Consider the following 13804-nt stretch of genomic DNA (forward strand, 5'->3'; position numbering starts at 1 on the left):
AACTTCATACATTTAAACAAATTATCCTAACCTGAAACACCATGGAGAGAATGCCTGTTTTCCATATACTCCAGTGTGAACCAGTTCATTTGTTTCTTATGTGGACTGGATAAATTAATCCGATACTGATACATGGGTAGAAAATTCTGTCAGTTTTCTTAAGGAGAGTGGGACAACCTAAATAGAATAGGTGTTTTTAATATTTCTTGTCTATTAATGTAGCCATTAATACAGTAGCTCATCCTAGTTGTTGAGTTTTGAACTGAACTTACCTCACTGCTTTTAATTCAGACAAATAGTCTTTAAGTTCTAAGATTCAACTTCAAGGTGATTTTTTTCTTTCATAAAAATTAACATTCTACCTTTAGAAGCTAAAACGAATCTAAGGGAAGAAATAGTTGTGTCTCCGTAGAGCTCTCATTGTCCCTTCACATATAGACTGCAATCCCATATGTTGGTCATCCCGTCTTTGGTCAGTGCCTGTCATCTTTATGTTTTAAAGCAAAAGAAGACAGAAAATCTCTACCTTGTCTAATGTGTCAGTGTTCTGGGGATAACATAACTCCCTGGTGTCACACTGCTGTGTAAATCCCATAGGAAGAGATTTGAATAGGATAATTGATCTAATTTCAAATGTCATTTCTCTCAACAGTAAAGGTCTACAGGTCACTCACACCCTGAAAACTGATAACTGGCAGAGCTGGATTTATTTTAGTGTCAGGAATGATCCCTGACATACATAAGAAAAAATTATTTTTAATAGCACTCTATCTGTTTTACAAAAGGAGAAATAAATTACCCTGGTTGAGGAAGCCTGGAGGGAAGTCAAAGTGGAGCAATATCCTACTGCTCTATCTATTGAAAGGCCTGATTTTATCCCCAAGCTGCAAGAAAAGTGAGCAATTCTTTGTAATTGAGCCATGGAGCTCATGAAAGAGAGGGACTGATGCATTATCCTATTTTCCAATAACATTGCTTTATGATACTGCTGCTCTTTAAAATGCTGCATTATGAGAAGAGGCATTATGAGCCAGAGCATACAAAAACTGTACTGTTCTTCCTTCCTTGCTATAAAAAGCAGAAGCTTGGATGTTAGCAGAATGGCTGTATAATTGTATATTTGGAAAAAAGCTACATCAGAATGGAGTTACACATACTCAAGCTGCATATGGTATTGTTAAGTAGAACTGTGTAATGTTGCCATTTGTACTGCAGCTTCCTTTTGACTTTGTGCGTTTTGCTTTTCTCTTTCTTAGATGCACAGCCCACGGATGGAGAAAGGGAGGTCTGGAACCAGATCAGTGCAGTTTTACAGGACTCAGAAAGCATGCTTGCAGACCTTCAGGCTTACAAAGGAGCTGGACAAGAAATTAGAGATGTATGTTTGTTAATGACAGTTCTTTAGAAGCAAAATCAGGCAAAACTCGATGTGTTCCTTGCTTCTGTTCTCTATCCAAGCACATTCTGTGAGCTGAAGTGAAAATCTCCTTAAAATGTACTTATAAAATACATACCAGGTTATGGATAACATTCAGTATGAAGCTCTAGCTTGAAACATTAAATGATAGCTGTTGGAACTTCTTTGAGGTTTTGTGTTAGCAATTAGTTACTGTTTTTCACTTCAAGAGACACCATTTCATATACCTTGTTTCATGTATCTCATGGCAGAAGTCAAATTTGAGGACATGGAAGAAGTAATACTCAGGTGTCAGAAATACATGATACAGATAGTTCTATTCTGTAAGTGGAATAATGAACCTCAGAAATTATAATTTCACATCCACTTTAGAGGCATCTTATTCTCTGAAGCTGGTCCTGAAGTACACTTCTGAACTGTAACTTAGAATTTTTCTCAGATGACCAAAACTTTTCCTGCATCAGATTTGTGGGTACTCTTAGTGTGACATGTTGCTTACTTAAAAACCTCAACATGTTGAAGTGTTCAAAAGCATTAAAACCTGAAAAAAAAAGACAACTTTTGCAACCACTAGTTACACAAAAGGTTTTACCTGATGTTTTTACAGTAGTTTTGCTCCCAAAAGAATATGTTAGAACATATTTCTATGTGTCAATGGTTCACTGCAATGATTTATTTTGGAACAGTATGTTACAGGGGGAAAGGGAAGGTGAAAAACATGGTATTTTTTTGAATCCTATGCAATGTAATTTCTCACAATTCTTCTGTGTTTTACAATACTTTTTAAAATAATATAGGAAAATTCCAAACCATCCCCTGCTTGTTATTTATTTATCACAGTTCTTTACAGTAATATTTTCATTTCAGGCAATACAAAATCCCAATGATATCCAGCTGCAAGAAAAAGCATGGAATTCAGTCTGTCCCCTGGTTGTAAGGCTAAAGCGCTTTTATGAGTTTTCACTCAGATTAGGTGAGCCCTGTTCTAGTATCTCCATTTTATATGTTTTTTATATATAATGAAAGAGGAAATTTTGTCTTTCCACAACTTTTTAAAAGACTTCTAGAGTTAATATTATTTCTGCTTGATATCAATGAACATTTAACAGTAATTGCATTTATCAAGGCATCTCTTTAATCTTAATTTCATATATTGTTAGTCTATATTACCTAAATAGCATACAAGCAAAAAACATGATAAAACTACGCTGTTTTTCTCTATTTCCTGACACATTTCTGCACTTCTCTGGTCCATATTGGATTAATGCAATTTATTTTTTGTAATTTGGATCCCCTGGAGCTTTAAAGGAATGTAAGCCAATCATATTTTGATGTCGGATTTTGGTGCTGTCTAGATGGTCTGGGAAAAGCCCAAAGATGGCCTTGGGCCCCCGGGGTTCGAAAGGACGAGAGGAAGCTTCAGATTTGTTCTCGGTCTCGGTGTTTATTAATTGCTTATCTAAAAGATTTTCTCTTGGCCTGACAGAGTTCTGCTCAGCAGTCAGCCATGGGCACACACTGAGAGCCCCTGGGGCGGCCACCTATCTTTATACCCGGAGTTACGTATACAATATTTATCATTTTTCTCCAATACCCTCTACCCTTATTAACCAGTGTTCCCCTAGTAAGGTCCAATCCCGGAGTGCCAACATCACCACAGAAGATGGAGGCTTAGAGGAAGAAGAAGAAGGAGAAGGGCACGCCCCAGTACCTCCATCTTGCCTCTCTAGACCCCCCTGTACAGGGATCTTAAACCCTGTATCTCACACTCCAATTAACTTGTCCCTTCACCATTCACTCCAGTGAAATCCTCCCGTCCTCATACTGATGTCATCTCCCATGTGGGATCAAAGTCCAGCCACCAGACATTTCTGGCAACATTCCAGGACTCCCGAGCCCCCCAGTTCTGAGAGACTGAGATCCCACATTTTGAGACTTTCTAAAATGGGGAAAGTGTATCAATAAACTCTCTCAGAGGGTGAAAATCCAAAGTTGGATGTGTTTTACACTGGCTTTGTCATCCCAATAAACACAGAAGGTGATGTAATTACTCTTTGAATTAGGACACTGGAATGAAAATACATGTATGAAGAGAGAGGGCTCCTAGTGCAAGTGTTTTTTTCTACAACATCCTCTAACTATGTCTTTCACTTTTTGAGTTATGCTTGTAATTACAGGCACAGAGGCTGATTAATATTGCTATCACTGCCCAAGAGTACACTTTTAGTAACAGAGATGCCAGAATAATCTTTATACTGAGCTGATGGCTAATTGAGGAGGATGAAAGTGTTGAATATCCGAATGCAAGAAAAATGCCTCCTCTAGAATTTTTGATAAGGATCCCAGATAAAGGGTGACAAAAATGGAAAATAATTCAGTCATACAAAATGGAGAGAAATGGCAGAGCCTGAAGAGGCAGGTGTCTTTAATTAATGCTTCTCACTTCAGAATAGTAAAAAAAAACATCTTTAGGGCTTGGCATGTTTGGAGGGTTTCTTTCCTTCAAAGGCAGTATTTTTAGATATGTAGTTAAAACTTGGTGTGGACTGACTACAATTTGTGCTTCTTTTATTCAGAGAAAGCCCTGCAGAGTTTACTGGAATCCTTGACATGCCCTCCGTACACTCCAACCCAGCACCTGGAACGGGAACAGGCTCTAGCAAAAGAGTTTGCAGAAATCTTACATTTTACTCTTCGTTTTGATGAACTTAAGGTTAATAAAGTCTTTCAGTATATGTTGATTCTTGCTGTGTATTTTGAACCAAAACTGATTATTTCCTCTTTCTCTTCCTGGAAGATGAGAAACCCAGCAATTCAGAATGACTTCAGTTATTACAGGCGGACAATAAGTCGCAACAGAATAAACAACATGCATGTAAGTAAATAAACTCTGATGTGCTGCATGCAGTGAGGTATTTATCAGGATGCATTTATGCCATTTTTGGTAAAGTTTTTGCTTTTGATTCAGTAGCTGTCATGTTCTTTCCTTCACACTGAGTGTTAATCAGCAGTCCGGATGAAGTGATTAAAGAGGACTATTCAAGTAACAATCTGCTTTATGACATGAGCATGTAGTTCATCTTTTTCTTGCTGCTGGCAAGATTTTAAAGAGCTTTACTGACTATTTTTTCTCCTGTTTTTATCAGCTAGACATTGAGAATGAAGTGAACAATGAAATGGCCAATAGGATGTCTTTGTTCTATGCAGAGGCCACACCAATGCTGAAAACCCTCAGTAATGCAACGACACATTTTGTATCAGAAGTACGTAAAGGGGAAGAAAGGTCTAACACAGACATTCTTGATTTTAATTTTACAAGATAGTTTACTGAACACTGCCTTTTTCTTACCCTTCCAGAACAAAACATTACCAATTGAAAATACAACGGATTGTCTAAGTACTATGGCCAGTGTTTGTAAAGTCATGCTGGAAACGCCGTAAGTTTTATCTTAAATCTTGGGGGGTTTGTATGATAAAACTTATATTTTAATTAGCCACCTGGGATAATACATTATTTTCCAAGTGAATTCCTGTATCTTTGCCTTAAGTTGGTACTTCTTTTGTATAAAAAGTATGGCCTGGTGTTAGAATGCCATGCCTCCTGTTCTTACCACCTTATGACATCTTTCATTAGGCAGTGTTGAGTTCTATTGGGGAGAGCTTATATGGTCAGCCTGCGTTTCACAAAAGGTTAAAATATAGTGTAATAATCGTATGCACTCGCAGGCTTCAGTGTCTGTGTCTTGTCTAACCAGGGCAAAAGGCCTCCTGCTTGCCCGTGCTGCTCAATTATTAGGACACAGAGGGCAAGATTTTGCCACTTACAGGCAGTACTTTAGCAAATACACAGGGGCTATTTCAAGAATCATTTAAGTGGATCTTTTTTTGGATGCAGCCATCTTATTCTAGATAGGAAAAAAGTCAGCTGTATGAATTTTCATTCATATAAATGTATTCAGCTGTACAATTGTGTTCATATCTGCTAGTGTAGGCATAGCCAGTACGGTTCTTTATTTTGCTATGCATTTAGTGGAGTATATTTTAAGTTAGATATCTCTTCAACGGGAAAACACATATAAGGTAGAGTCAAGGTAGTCTTTCTGCCTATGAGTCATTTGTTCGTGGAGCCATGTAAAGGGTAGAACTCCTGAGGTTTGTGCTTGTTCATGAAGATTCTGGAGTTGTGAGTCATCTAGAAGATTATCTGATATTTAATTCTAATTGTGGGATAATGAGGCATTTTCACATCAAAACTTCTGTCACCTTTAAGTCTGTTCATGTTACAATGCTGTGGAAGAATAAAAGTTGAAGTTACTGTAGACTGAGAGGTACTCCAGTACACACACAGAGAAAGAGAGAGAGAGAGCATGACTGGTAAAATCCATCTTGGTGAAACCCTGAACTTTCCAGCTGCTGAACTTGGGTCCCACTGGACTATTCCAAAGTAGGAATTTAAGCAAAAGCAGTGGCTTTCCTTTGAGGTCCTGGCATGTGGTGTTTCTGTGATTAAACTGGAGTGTTTCAGATCAGTCTCCATTATATTTCATTAAGTTTTCTATGTAGATTTTGAGGATCTCAGCTGTGCATGGGTATGATGAGAGATTTACATCTATCTACTCTCTAACCATTCTTGTAAATTGGCACAGGCTTACAGAATTCACTGATATTCAGTGTCCTACTAATGTGCATCTGCAACCTTAAAATATACTTTTGGTTCAGATTTCACACACTCCCAGTATAGTTTTTTAAATTGTCTAGTAAAAGGTCTGGAATGTTTATTTCCTTTGTTCTGTCTTGCAGAGAGTACAGGAGTAGATTCACCAGTGAAGAGACCCTTATGTTCTGCATGCGAGTGATGGTGGGAGTTATTATCCTGTACGATCACGTTCATCCTGTGGGAGCTTTCTCAAAGACATCAAAGATTGATGTAAGAGAAGCCTTTCTTTAATACCCTGTAGGTTTGAGTACTAGTCTGCAGCTCTTTTTCAGCACAAGCTTATGCTTGGTAGAAATAATTTTAATTACTTTTGAATGGCAATTTAGAATTTGTCTTCACTTGTGCTCTTCAATACATCAGTTTTGACCAGCTTTTTTCCTTTTTATTTTTTTACAGACACAGATAATAATTTTTCTTAGTTACCTCTGCTTTTTTGCCAACTGTATAGTTAGGCTAAAATCATTTTATATTACACTTAGTGTGGAATATGTTCTGTGGTCATAATTTTTTTTTAATCATGTAGTATATTGATGCTGAAATGCTCATCTTTGGCAGTAGTTCTCTTGTAAAAAGTAGATATTCAGTGTTGTCTCTGCTTTGTCTGACATCTGAAGTAACAGAACTGAAATGTTACTGTTGTAATGTTGATAATGATCCTTCAGTTTTATCTTTGGCATGGCCATTCACAGAGACATCAGTCTTATTTTTCCATTTTAGAAATTGCAGGCACACATGAAAAGAGTACTCTTGTCTTTTCTACATGTTTTTACAAACCTAAATCTCACACACCACTTCTTTCAGCAGAAATAAGCTTTTAATAATGAAAAAGATGCCAAGTCTTTCGATTTACATGAGAGACTTTTTCAAAAGAGAAGGAAAAAACCAAATATTATTGCTCTCCATGACACTGGGTCTTCCTTAGCATTTTACATCTGCGGATAGCAGAATTTTGCCACGTCTCCTCTTTGACTCTCTACAGAGGGAAAGATTTTTCACAGAGGTGAATATATTTGCTCAAGGTCATGAAACAGAGCCTGGGGACTTGAATGCAGATTTCTTGAATGCTGGTTCAGTCTCTTGCCTACAGAGGCAACACAAATGAAATTCTGATAGGATCAAATGTACATTGTGTGTACTTTGTTTCTCACATTTATCCTAAAGCCCTGTCATCGTGCAGGAAAGTTAGGTAGGTGTAAATGGGAGGCAGGAGACATACGACTCAGTTTTAAAAAATGAGTACATGGTCCCAAATCTTGCTTTGCGTAATTAGCTCCATGATTTTTTTTTTAATTCAAAAAATCTCCTAACATTTCAGAATATGAGTTTGTTTTACTGTGCGAAACAATTTTTTTCTCCAAACTATTCACTTCAGCCATTCAAGCCATTTCAAGATAATTTCAGGGACAGTGGAGTATATTACCCTTTCCTTACTCTTTCAAGATTGGAGGCTGTATTTTAAGCTCTTAATGACAGTCTCCTAGCTTAGACATCTGTCTTGGTTTGAAAGACAGGTGTCTGCCAAGGAAGGCAGGAACCTCCCTTGGAATGGAAAATATGACCCCTTCTCTCTGAATTATTATAACTTTGAAATTAAGTGCAAGGCAAAGATACGGGGAAAGCAATAACAGTTCTTTACTAGTATGTATGTGTATAACAAGGCAAGCAAACAACAACAATGGTAGCAAAAACAAACAAAAGAAAAATCCCAGAAAACCCAACAAACAGTTCCTGCTCCCCAAGCACTGTTCCCTTGGGTGCAGTTCCGGGCACGGCCGGCAGGGGCGCTGCTGGCTCCCGGTGGGCAGGGCGGGCGCGGTGATTCCCCCGCGGCTGCAGGGGGCGCTGTGGGGCGGGTGCGGTGATTCCCCCGCGGCTGCAGGGGGCGCTGTGGGGTGGGCTCGTGAGCACACGGCAATGGCGGGAGGGTAAAAAGCAATCTGTTCAAAGTGCCCCAGTGGCTCCTCGGGAGCGGCAAGCTGGAATGGCAGGAAGGAGCACAAGTCCTGGCGTGGTGGAGGGAGGAGTTGTATGAGAAACTCTGCACCTGTAGCTGGAACTGTGGCGTGTCCCGACAGGCAGGGGGTGCAGGGCTACAGTGCAGCTGAAAGAACTGAGGGGCCGGGCAGCCACAGCCTGGCTCTGAGCAGGGCAGGGGAAAGGCAGGCTTGGCATCCTGGGGTTTGCCCTGAGGCACCCCAGCAGATGGGGAAGAGTACTTTTTTTGCTTAGGTGGGGTGTTAATAAGGTCCCAGTGCAACAGCCTCTCTTCGGAGCAGAGCTCCGCTCCCAGTAGAAGAAAGGCAGCAGGAGATGGAGCCTTGCAATGGTGATGAATTCTCCCCACAGCGAGTACAGCCTCTCTCCCCTCTGAATGCCCAGAGTACAAGAGAGCTGGGGGCTGCACCCAACCCCTTTTTCCCAATCCAGTTTTCGTTGTGTCTCTGCTCTTCCCAGAGAAACACCCAGGTAAAAAGAGAGAGTAGCCAGCTGCTCTCCTCCCCTGAGCTGTGGCAAGTTTTGTCTCTCTTGAGTATGCAGTCATTATTGTCTCCTAGCAACACATATGGGAGAAAAATTCCTTGAGAGAAAGAAACAAAAGGAAGAATCCTAAACCCCAACATTATCCTACTTGGTTTAGGTATTCTGATTCTAACAGAAATGAAAAAAAATTGTTTGAATTTTTATCCCCTTTGACTTGGTCTGGTCTGATCAGACCTGCTGGGGCAAGTAAACCGGTACTGAGTGATGTGCACATAGACTTGAGCTTCTCTAATTTAGGAAAAATAACTGTGTCACTTCAGAACACATGGTGCTAGCCTGACAATCTCATCTGATCTGGTATTTGCAAAGCTAGTTACACTTTCCAGGTAGAAATGAACCAGCTGAGCAGTGAGCAGTGTTTGTTGGGCTGCTCCCTGTTAGGGATGCTGAGCTACATTTTCTGACTAATTTTTGCTGGGACACTGACTTAAATTAAATGTTTCATCATCTGCTTCCTTAATAAGGCAGAGGTGCTCTTCAGCTGCAAAGAAATGTCTACATGTAGATTTAGCACTCCAGTGTGACTTGGAAAATTAAAGGATTCAAATCTTGACTCAGCTGTCTTTGTCTGTCATTTTGAATAAGATGGAATTAATCTAGGTTAATTTCTGAATAGCTAGATTTGATGTCTTCGTAGCAGTGGGAAGAAAAAAGTACTACTAGGGAAGATATATTCTGAAAAGGTTAGAAGAATTCCTTGTTTCTCTATTGACCAGCTAGGGAGTCTGTACAATGGGTCAAATGAGTTCTGCTCCTGCTTTCTCTGCTTCATTTCCCCTTTTGTAAATTAGGACAGAGTTTTAGCCTGTTTTTTACAGTCTCCACAAAGATGTTCATTCAGTGTGGTGTTAAAATCAACATCATGGACTTCTTAGATTAAATTTTTAACCACTAGTTATGAAACAAATAATAAGTTGTCGCTGGTTAGGTTTACAACTAAAAACTGAATACTGAAAATTATTTCCTTGTATGCAAATATAAAAATAAGTCAGAGTTGAAACATCTCTTCTTAGAGTTAACAGCAATGACACAGAACTCACAAAATCTTTTTTTTCAGCTTGTATCAGATAGTTTTGATTTTTGTGTTTTTTACTTGGCTTGAAGAAGCAGTGTGCAAGTTAAAATATAGACACTTGATACATAATTTACACTCTACAAACACTTATTAAAGTAGTTATTTTCTCCGAAGTTGTTTTTAACTTTGAGATAATTTTTAATAAGGTGTAATGCTTTTATTGTGTCATGTAAAACAGCATTAACACTCAGTAAGAAAAGAAACCTGCCTGTATATGGTGAATTTTTTCCTTGTTTTCCGCTAGTGCAATTCATATATTATTGTTCAATAGTGGCATGCTTCTGTTCCCAGATGAAGGGATGCATAAAAGTTTTAAAGGAACAACCACCTGACTCTGTGGAAGGACTTCTGAATGCTCTCAGGTATGTGTGATTCAGCCGTAGAAAAAATTGTTTCCTCGCAAAGAGGAAACAATTCCTCTTTGTTTTTCTCCCAATCTCTTTATATTTAAGATTCTTCACTTTAGAACATTGCTTTAATAAGATTATCCTCTCGGGTTTCCTCTTCATCACCTGGGGTTTTTAAATATTAATTTCTTCCCATTTCATTTCATTTGAATAAACAATAAATGTTAAAATTTTAAACAGTATATCCTAGCTAAGATTTACTATATAAAATACCCCAGAATCTATAGAACATTTTAGAAATGAAGTGTCAGATTTCTGTTTCTCAAACCCTAAGTACTTCCCTTCTCCCTCTCCCTTTCCATCTCAGTAAGACTTTTTTTTGTTTTGTTTTTTTATCTTGCTAAATTGCTCAGCTTCAAGAAAACAGCATCCTAAATCCCAATCCTGTTCATGGTGCTGTCTTGGGAAGGAAGGCACAGAGGGGTCTGATACTTCTCTGAAGCTGACAATGTTGTTGTCAAACCCAAGTTTTTCAGAGCTGTTTTGAGTTCTCTAGCTGTTGAATGCTTGGAAAGAGGGACAGGTGCACTTCCACACTTGCTTATCATATCTTTTGAATTAAAGTTGATGTGGAGTTAAATGTAAAGGTATCAAGTGTGTTTCCAGCTTACGTTATAATCAGTCTCCCTATTAGCATAAACAGTGGAGAATGCTTAGATTTAAATGGAAAAAAACACACTAAGGCTCTTCAGTCCTCTCAGAATATTTAAGAAAACTGATTAAAGTCATAGATTATGTCAAAATTCAGTCTAGATTCCTAAGTGATTTTAGTATTTACCATATTTCTTACGTCTTTTCATTATTTTGCTTATTTTGAAGCTTTTAACTAGAAAAAATAAGAGATAATTTTGACCCAAGATTATGACAATGTCATAGACAGATACCAGACAGGATTTAGCCACAGTTCTCCACCTTTTAGCAGGGAATAATTTATTGCATAGGGTATTTAGAAGATAAAGAGCACCAGATTCTTGCCAGTTAAATTCCAGTGATCAGTAGAGGAACCTGTAAATTCCTCCTTTGTGTAACTGAACTGTGCTGATTTCAAAAACAGGCTCAAGTGTTCAGACTTTTCCTGTCTCTGTTCATTTTGTAAATTATTGTTTTAACTTGTAATTTCTAGGTTCACTACAAAACACCTGAATGATGAATCTACTTCAAAACAAATTCGAGCTATGCTGCAGTAGTACCCACAGACAAGTAGATGTTTGTATTGATCACAGAAGATGTGTATGTTTACATAATTTAATACAGTTTGATGTTAATACTTGTGTGTATTTACATAACCATTTTCTTCACATTGCTAAAATATATAAATCTGTTCATAACCTGACTGACTTTATATAGTACAACCTAAGTTCTTATTCCAGCCTTTATCTTTTGACTTTTAAAATACTTTTTTACTTAGATACTTCAGTTAAGACAGTTTATCTGTGCATTTTAATCCTTAAACACCTTCTCTATCAGAGAAGTTGTAGTGAAGACAAAATGGAAATCAAACTGAAATGTCAAAGGTACCACAGATAAGGAACTTCAAAGAAGAAGAAAGTTAATATAAGAGAAAGCAAAATTCATTTGGTATGTTTTGAAGAACATGTGCACAGTTTTTTTGGTCAGTTTTAGGATCTTGTCAAACTAGTATGAATAGGAGAATACCTGAATGTTCATTACTCACAAAATGCATTGTCTTTCCTGTAATAAGTGGAGATCCACCCAATTTTATGGATTATGTGCTGTCTGGCATCCAAAAATGTATTTCAAACAGGTAATTTTACGTTTTTAATCAAGTATAACCTGTATCTTTCAACAGCCTAGGAAATTAATGTCCTTTTTCAGATGCAGTATAAATGAAGAGAAAATATGCTTAAAGATCATTGATAGATTTTGAAAACTCTGTATAATTTTATTAGATTTAGAAAGGAAAGGGAAAATACTAATGCCTTGACTTAACTGGAAAAGGTTTGTCAGTGTAAATATATCACAGTGAACATTAACTACCAGACAGCTTTAGCCAGTAATTTTTTGGCTGATCTAAACTAGTACACTCTTCTGTAGCAAACTTCCTGGTGTCATATCGGCTGCATCAGACTAGGGATGGTTTAAAATTAAGAGCTGATCTTTTCTTAGGAACTCCATTAAGTTCCTGGTAGTGTTATTCATTAGATGACTCAGAATCAACACAGAAATATTTATCAGCTGACTGCTCTTCACTGGCTTTTGAGATGTGATTGATACTTCAAAAAGTTAAGTTCCTTGCTGAGTTGTTTGTTCTTACTTTCTGGTAAATGTTCCAGTTAATGGAATAGAAATACTTTGCCAAAAGCAGCAAAGTGCTCATGCTCTGTTATGTGTGTCTACTGGGTGGTCTGCAGTTGCTGTACATATTCTTGCAGAGGTCACGTTCAGAAAATGTGTTTGATTTTGTGTACTTTGCTTGCATGTATGTGTGGAAACTCCAGTGCTTGTGCACAGATTCAGATTTGCATTTGCTTATCCCCATATAGATAAATCAGGGTTTGTGTGCTTTCACTGGAATTTTCATGCACATCTCTTCTAAAAACATTACCTTAAGACTTCGAAGATGCATTTGGTCTGCTGGAACTCGGCTGCACTGTGACAAACTGTGTCTTTGAACTCAGTCCTTAAACAGTATTAATGTCACAAATTCTCTGGAGTAGGGATTAACTTGAGAGCTTATTTCTGAGCAGAGCAACCCCTGTGAGGTTTCTCAGACCTGATCAGAACCCACAGGTGCCAATGTCATGCATGTCCCGATGCTGGACAGCACCACAACTCCTGCATTCATGTCACAGCCCTGCAGGTGCAGCAGCCGGTTGCTATGATGTTGTTGGGGAGAGAGGTAGAACTCACTCACATTAGATCTTTTTCTTTTTCTGAAAGCAATGACCACACTTTTTTTTTCACAGTAGCAAATCCACTGTTTACAGGCTCCATTTTTAATGGGGGGACATTTTAAAATGTATGTTAGGGAAAATCCTGCTTTGTTCATAGTCACTTCCAGTTAGGTAAATTAGGTGGATGACAGGCCATTCTCTTGAGCTTTGGTAACTGAAGTTAATATATGCTTACCTGCAATTTTTTGTCAAACAATGAAGTCTTATCTTTAAGTAGCCCAGAGAAAAACTATTTGTCACTTGTATAATAAAAATGTAAACCTTAAAGCATTCTGTGAGTTGTCATGTGCTGTTTGTGAAGTCACGGGATTTCTTGGCCTGCTTTGATGTTTTTGTACAGAAGTTTGTTTGAAATAATAAAAAATTTGGTACAGTAAGATTTGGGACTCCCTATATTTAGTGACAACATAAACAGGTTGAGAAATACCTCATTTAAAGTTTTGGTTCATATAGTAGGTTCACCTTTATGTGTCCTAAAAGCACTTGTTTCACTTGTGTACTACAACAGTATAACCTCACATCACTTAAAAAATCCTGTGTTTTTCTGACATATATTAGCACTTGTTTGTCATCATGGCCAGGGGGAATTGTTGATACTGCTGAGGGCATGAATCCCTTCTCTGACTTTTATATCTTCACATTAGTCATCCTGACCTGTGGGGGCCAGCTCAGGTTGTGTTTATAATCAATAAGGTTACCAGAGGATTATTAATTTAATTGTAAGATAAATTC

The 13804-nt window shown here is 38.0% G+C and overlaps 1 protein-coding gene across 11 annotated transcripts in view; it reads left to right on the forward strand.

The window, feature by feature from the left end:
• Window positions 1-13342, forward strand: part of CYRIA (CYFIP related Rac1 interactor A) — a 56471-nt gene extending 43129 nt beyond the window's left edge. For all 11 annotated transcript variants that reach the window (XM_054279345.1, XM_054279341.1, XM_054279349.1 and 8 more), the window contains 9 exons: window positions 1257-1378; window positions 2285-2390; window positions 3994-4130; window positions 4215-4292; window positions 4564-4680; window positions 4775-4854; window positions 6218-6344; window positions 10042-10112; window positions 11281-13342. In XM_054279345.1, coding sequence (XP_054135320.1) covers window positions 1257-1378; window positions 2285-2390; window positions 3994-4130; window positions 4215-4292; window positions 4564-4680; window positions 4775-4854; window positions 6218-6344; window positions 10042-10112; window positions 11281-11344 — 902 coding nt within the window. In that variant the 3' untranslated portion in view covers window positions 11345-13342. The remainder of the gene's footprint in view (window positions 1-1256; window positions 1379-2284; window positions 2391-3993; window positions 4131-4214; window positions 4293-4563; window positions 4681-4774; window positions 4855-6217; window positions 6345-10041; window positions 10113-11280) is intronic.
• Window positions 13343-13804: the final 462 nt, after the last annotated feature.

The sequence above is a fragment of the Melozone crissalis genome, unplaced genomic scaffold, assembly GCF_028551555.1.
Source record: "Melozone crissalis strain CALT ecotype California unplaced genomic scaffold, PUWL_Pcris_2 ptg000027l_1, whole genome shotgun sequence".
Lineage (NCBI taxonomy): Eukaryota > Metazoa > Chordata > Aves > Passeriformes > Passerellidae > Melozone > Melozone crissalis.